Here is a 7,215-nt window from a genome sequence, read left to right as displayed (position 1 = left end):
TCCCATGTATTCCTCTCTTCTTCTCCTCCTCCTCCTTCTCTCCTCCTCCTCCTCCTCCCGCTCTCTCCCACTCAGTTGATAGAGCATGGCGTTTGCAACACCAGGGTTGTGGGTTCGATTCCCACGGGGGGCCAGTATGAAAAATACAAAAATAATGTATGCACTCACTAACTGTAATTCGCTCTGGATAAGAGCGTCTGCTAAATGACTAAAATGTAAATGTAAAAAATATGTGAGAGAGTGTGTGTGTGTTTGTGTGTGTGTGTGTGTTGGACCCTGGAGGTCTAGTTGTCCAGTGAGGGGATCTTGCACACGAAGGGAAAGGCTTTGTTACAGCTGTTATCATTCCAGGACCTCAGCGCTGTTAGAAACACACACACAGCGCTGTTAGAGACTAAAACAACACTATAACACACTGACTGACTCATCAGCTACGGGCGTGTGTGTGTGTGTGTGTGTGTGTGCCTGCAACGTGTGTGAGCGAGTGTGTGTCTCTGAATCCGTTTATACGACGTCCATGAGTGTGTGTATGCAATGTCCGTGTGTGTGTGTGTGTGTGTGTGTGTGTGTGTGTGACTCATTACGCAGGTGTCTGTTTTGGCACCCAGTTGTCCTAATGATACACACAGTATATTACCCAACAAGGGAGACTGGAGAGTGATTCAGCCTTAACTGGTTATAGAGACCTGGTGTCACAGCAAGGCCTGATGGGGGTTATAGTGGCCTGGTGTCACAGCAAGGCCTGATGGGGGTTATAGAGGCCTGGTGTCACAGCAAGGCCTGATGAGGTTATAGATAATAATAATAATAATAATAATAATAATAATAATATGCCATTTAGCAGACGCTTTTATCCAAAGCGACTTACAGTCATGCGTGCATACATTTTTGTGTATGGGTGGTCCCGGGGATCGAACCTACTACCTTGGCGTTACAAGCGCCGTGCTCTACCAGCTGAGCTACAGAGGACCACATAGATGTCTGGTGTTACAGCAAGGCCTGATGGGGGTTCTAGAGGCCTGGTGTCACAGCAAGGCCTGATGGGGTTATAGAGGCCTGGTGTCACAGCAAGGCCTGATGGGGTTATAGAGGCCTGGTGTCACAGCAAGGCCTGATGGGGTTATAGAGGCCTGGTGTCACAGCAAGGCCTGATGGGGTTATAGATGTCTGGTGTCACAGCAAGGCCTGATGGGGGTTCTAGAGGCCTGGTGTCACAGCAAGGCCTGATGGGGTTATAGAGGCCTGGTGTCACAGCAAGGCCTGATGGGGTTATAGAGGCCTGGTGTCACAGCAAGGCCTGATGGGGGTTCTAGAGGCCTGGTGTCACAGCAAGGCCTGATGGGGTTATAGATGTCTGGTGTCACAGCAAGGCCTGATGGGGTTATAGATGTCTGGTGTCACAGCAAGGCCTGATGGGGTTATAGATGTCTGGTGTTACAGCAAGGCCTGATGGGGGTTATAGAGGCCTGGTGTCACAGCAAGGCCTGATGGGGGTTATAGCCTAAAGGCTCTTTAATGGCCAGGCATGTTTCTCTGAGTTTCTTTACTAGTGTGTGTCCCTGCTATGCGTATGATTGTGAACATGTGTGTGTTCGTGCTTCCTGTGCATATGTGTGTGTGCATTCCTGCATGTGCTTTTGAGCCTCTGTGTGTGTGTTTGATGAGCAGGGACACATACTTGTACAGAAACCAGAGAAACACATTCAAAACAACCAATTAAGAACCTTTACGTCATCCCCTGGCTCAATCATGTCTTATTAAGCACCTTTAGGTCATCCCCTGGCTCAATCATCATATTAAAGAACCTTTAGGTCATCCCCTGGCTCAATCATGTCTTATTAAGCACCTTTAGGTCATCCCCTGGCTCAATCATCATATTAAGCACCTTTAGGTCATCCCCTGGCTCAATCATGTCTTATTAAGCACCTTTAGGTCATCCCCTGGCTCAATCATGTCTTATTAAGCACCTTTAGGTCATCCCCTGGCTCAATCATGTCTTATTAAGAACATTTAGGTCATCCCCTGGCTCAATCATGTCTTATTAAGAACATTTAGGTCATCCCCTGGCTCAATCATGTCTTATTAAGAACCTTTAGGTCATCCCCTGGCTCAATCATGTCTTATTAAGAACCTTTAGGTCATCCCCTGGCTCAATCATGTCTTATTAAGAACCTTTAGGTCATCCCCTGGCTCAATCATGTCTTATTAAGCACCTTTAGGTCATCCCCTGGCTCAATCATGTCTTATTAGGTAAAACACTGTGTGTATGCCTCTTGCTCCTGTGTGTGTCTCACCGCTGTTCTGCCTGTACCAGATCTCGACACAGTCTTCCTCTTCAGGGATGCGGTGTACGCCATCGTCAGGCTGGTTGCCATCCCAGTAGCTGTATTCATAGTTACTGCCGTCGGTCCACTCCAGAGTGCCCTCCTGTGGTCAGGAACAGTATGACATGGTACAAAATAACAACTTGGGCAGACTACTTAATGAAAACAGAAGTTTAGCTAAAACCGACCCTTACCTATACCCTGACCCTAACCCTAACTCTTACCCTAACCCCAACCCTAACTCCTAACCGTAACCTAATTTTAACCAATTTGGAAAGCAAATAAGAGGTATGTCCTGTTAGCTGTTCCCATCAGAGTTGCACAGTAGTTTATGATGTCTGTTTAAAGGCTGAGTCAGTAGTTTATGATGTCTCTATAAAGGCTGAGTCAGTAGTTTATGATGTCTGTTTAAAGGCTGAGTCAGTAGTTTATGATGTCTGTTTAAAGGCTGAGTCAGTAGTTTATGATGTCTCTTTAAAGGATGAGTCAGTAGTTTATGATGTCTGTTTAAAGGCTGAGTCAGTAGGGTGCGTCCTAAACCACTCCTTATTCCCTTTTGTAGCGCACTACTGTTGACCAGAGACCGGCTCTCCTCTGGTCAACAGTAGTGCATTATGGGAATAGGGTGGCCGTTTGGGACGTAGGCTAAAGTCTAGGTTCTCCAGCTCTAGCTTGGTGACGCGGTGCCTCTGTAGTGGGGTTTATGAGCAGCGTGTTAATGAACCAGCCTTTCAGATCTACATCAGACAGCCTCATCTCACTGGCTTCCTATAGAGCTAGACTGACGGGCCCCCTGTAAACCCTCTGGGGTCTGTTAGCATATCTAGAGAAACCGGGAACATTAGCTTAGATTTCCATTAAGTTCTACATTTTACATTTTTTGTCATTTAGCAGATGCTCTTATCCAGAGCGACTTACAGTTAGTGAGTGCATAAATTTTTCATACTGCCCCCCCCCCGTGGGAATCAAAAATTCCACAATAGTTCTCATTAGGTTTCGAGGTAATGTAATCATTGTTTTTAGAACATACTGCCACAACAAAATGTGAGTGGGAACGTTCTTGCAACATCAGGCGAATGTTTTATACAAACATTATCTAAATCATCAGCACAACTGAACAGTTTTTTTCTCATGAGAACATTTGCCGCAAACCTAACGAATGTTCTGGGAACTTTCACAGAACCAATTTTGGTTTGCTGGGTAGATGTAGAAGGAGTAGAACCAATGATGTATATAAACCCTGGATTGCTGATGGCATTGTATTGGCCATTGAGAGGCTTTGAAGCAACCAGTCGGCCATATTGGCACTCCCCAGAAGAAGCAGTAGGAATTAATGGAATTCTACAGTATTTCAATTAAATGTTTCAAAGACAAAATGACATGTATTTAAGTATTTTTGTTGTTGTGTGGGGACACTAACATTAGTAATCTCTAAAATGTTTACATGAAGGAAAATGTTTTTATAAAAAAAAAGATTTTACATTTTTATGTTTAGCTCACACAATATAATTTAAAAGTATGCATTAAGGTGTTTCTAATAGAATAAATGTGTCAAAAACGAATGTAGACATTAATAAATGCATTTCTATAGCTCAAAAATATATTTTAGTGCGGAGATGGAGGCACAGTGTTTTCAACACAGCGCCCCCATCAGTCATCTAGTGTATATATAAATCATTGAGTAGAAGTAGGGTTGCAAAATTCCGGTGACTTTCCCAAAATGTCCTGGTTTTCTAAAAATCCTGGTTGGAAGATTCCTTGAATTACGAGGGAATAACGTCTGCGGAGACATCAGCAGAGATTGAATTCACGATAATTGCTGCAGATGTCAGCTCAAGCGTAAATTACCTTAGAAAGTAAAGTACAATGTGCTTGTCGACAACACGCATTTGAGGTAGCGCTTATCCTGGCAGTGGTGCTTAATAAGGTTTCTGGAAAACTTCCGGAAGATTCCCGGAATTGGGAGGGAAGAAGCAGGAAATCCAGAATCTTGGGAATTTTGGGAAAGATACCGGAATTGTTCAACCCTCAGTGCTTACCTGTCTCCTGTCGTGAAGGCCGATCCATATGTCTGTTGGTATCCCTGGGATACGGCTGTTGACAAGATCGTAGACAAACACATTCTCCTCCCAGCTGAAAAATCAGACATATGGATAGTTAGAGATAGAGAGAGGTGTGTGTGTGCGTGTGTGTGTGTGTGTGTATATGGACAGGTATCCCTCTCACCTGTGTATGGAGGTGAGTTTGGCAGACTTGAGGCCATTGGAGAATTCAGCACAGTACAGGTCAGCCTCTGCCCAGGTCCTGTTCAGGGGGAAGAAACGGTAGCAGTGACCTTCGAACTCAGTCCAGAACAACGGACAGGTGACTGGAAGGCCTGGGTCTGGCAACTGGAGGGGGAAGGCTGGGGGAGGGAGGAGAGAGAGAGAGAGGGAGGGTAGACTTTCAGTTACTCTATATCTGTCATGTTCGTTCAAGGACGGGTCAGACCAAGGCGCAGCGTGAAATGCGTACATGTTTATTTAAATGATAAACACACGACAAAACAACGAAACGTGAAGTCCTAAGGCTACGCACAAAACAAGCCTACTCACGGAACAAGATCCCACAACTAACTAGTGCCAACAGGCTGCCTAAGTATAATCCCCAATCAGAGACAACGAGCGACAGCTGCCTCTGATTGGGAATCACACCCGGCCAAACATAGATATACAACACCTAGACTGAAACATAGAAATACTAACATAGAATATACACATCCTGACTCAACATATAAAAGTCCCCTGAGTCAGGTCGTGACAGTACCCCCCCAAAGTGCGGACTCCGACCGCACAACCTTTACATAACAGGGTAGGGGCCGGGTGGGCATTCCGCCTCGGAGGCGGATCTGGCTCCGGGCGTGACGACCACATACTCTCCGCCTCCCTGTTGCGCCCCTGGTCTGGTCTGGACCTCAGCGCGCTGCTTCCCCTCTCCTTCCTCCCACGATACTCCAAGCCCTGTCTGGACCCTGGTGTGGGAGACCCCGAACCTGGAGAGGGGCTGACGTCTGGGTCTGGACTGGAGCCGCTGACCAGAGCTGGACTGGACCCCGGTGGAGCAGACTGCTCAGGCTCCGGACTGGAGCTGCTGACCGGAGCTGGACTGGACACCGGTGGAGCGGACTGCTCTGGCTCCAGAGTGGAGCCGCTGACCGGAGCTGGACTGGACCCCGGTGGAGCGGACTGCTCTGGCTCCTGAGTGGAGCAGCTGACCGGTGCCGGACCAGGCACCAGTGGAACGGGCACGGGTCGTGCCGGGCTGGCGACACGCACCACTGGCTTGGTGCGATGAGCAGGAACGGGCCGGGCCGGACTGGGAACATGCACCACTGGCTTGGTGTGAGGAGCAGGAACAGGCCGGGCCGGACTGGCGACACGCACCACTGGCTTGGTGCGGGGAGCAGGAACAGGCCGGGCCGGACTGGGAACACGCACCACTGGCTTGGTGCGAGGAGCAGGAACAGGCCGGGCCGGACTGGGAACACGCACCACTGGCCTGGTGCGAGGAACAGGAACGGGCCGGGCCGGACTGGCGACACGCACCACTGGCTTGGTGTGAGGAGCAGGAACAGGCCGGGCCGGACTGGGAACACGCACCACTGGCTTGGTGCGAGGAGCAGGAACAGGCCGGGCCGGACTGGGAACACGCACCACTGGCCTGGTGCGAGGAACAGGAACGGGCCGGGCCGGACTGGCGACACGCACCACTGGCTTGGTGCGAGGAGCAGGAACGGGCCGGACCGGACTGGGAAGGTGCACTGGTGACACAGTGCGTATCTCCGCATACCTGGGTTCCTTTATTAACCCCCGCTCCTTATGCTGCCTAACCAGCTCCTCTCTCCGTGCCTCTACTTCCTCCTTTTCCCTACGAGCCTCTTGCAGTGCCTCCTCTTGAATGGATCTCTCCCGCTCTATTCTAGCTATCAGCCCCCGTAATATGGTGGCCTCCTCTCTTACCCTGCCGATCCGATCCTTCTCTCTCTCTCGGCACTCCTCCTCCAGTGAGGACTCCTCCGGAAGCCCCCACGAGTTAGGGAACAGAAACTCATCGTCGTCGTCATCCTCCGACTCCTCAGTATAATACTGTTCCCACTCTTCCTCCCATGGTCGTAGGGACTCAATCTGGAAACCCACCGGGTGCAGTGGTCGGGGCTCTTCTCTCTCGCTCCCCGACCACTCCTTTAGCCCCCCCAAAACATTTTCTTGGGGCTGCGTCTCTGGCTTCCTCCTCGGCCGGCGACTTCTGTGTTGCCGTTGCTCCTCTCCTGCCTGGGCCTCCTTCTTCGCCCAGGGTCCTCTCCCCGCAAATATCTCTTCCCAAGACCAAATGTTCCCCACCTGTGTCCAGGGTGTTTGCTCCTGGACACGCTGCTTGGTCCGTGTTTGGTGGTATCTTCTGTCTCGTTCGTTGAAGGACGGGTCAGACCAAGGCGCAGCGTGAAATGCGTACAAGTTTATTTAAATGATAAACACACGACAAAACAACAGACCAACGAAATGTGAAGTCCTAAGGCTACGCACAAAACAAGCCTACTCACGGAACAAGATCCCACCACTAACGAGTGCCAACAGGCTGCCTAAGTATAATCCCCAATCAGAGACAACGAGCGACAGCTGTCTCTGATTGGGAATCACACCCGGCCAAACATAGATATACAACACCTAGACTGAAACATAGAAATACTAACATAGAATATACACACCCTGACTCAACATATAAAAGTCCCCTGAGTCAGGTCGTGACAGTACCCCACCCCCCCACTCTATCACTGTATATATACTCCCTCTGTCATTTGTCTTTGTCGTCATTGTATATGTTGCTTGTTTTCCTGAGAGGAATCTATTATTTC

At 49.2% G+C, this 7,215-nt stretch overlaps 1 protein-coding gene across 1 annotated transcript in view; it reads right to left on the bottom strand.

Moving 5' to 3' along the window:
• Window positions 1-203: 203 nt before the first annotated feature.
• The window catches only part of LOC121551081 (C-type lectin domain family 19 member A-like), an 8,093-nt gene continuing 1,081 nt past the window's right edge, over window positions 204-7,215 (bottom strand). Inside the window, exons 2-5 of the mRNA XM_041863614.2 lie at window positions 4,551-4,728; window positions 4,364-4,457; window positions 2,295-2,427; window positions 204-361 (exon numbers count right to left, since the gene is read on the bottom strand). Of these exons, the coding sequence (XP_041719548.1) occupies window positions 285-361; window positions 2,295-2,427; window positions 4,364-4,457; window positions 4,551-4,728 (482 nt within the window). The 3' untranslated portion in view covers window positions 204-284. The remainder of the gene's footprint in view (window positions 362-2,294; window positions 2,428-4,363; window positions 4,458-4,550; window positions 4,729-7,215) is intronic.

Source organism: Coregonus clupeaformis, chromosome 35 (genome assembly GCF_020615455.1).
Source record: "Coregonus clupeaformis isolate EN_2021a chromosome 35, ASM2061545v1, whole genome shotgun sequence".
Lineage (NCBI taxonomy): Eukaryota > Metazoa > Chordata > Actinopteri > Salmoniformes > Salmonidae > Coregonus > Coregonus clupeaformis.
This window is presented reverse-complemented; position numbering and strand designations above follow the sequence as displayed.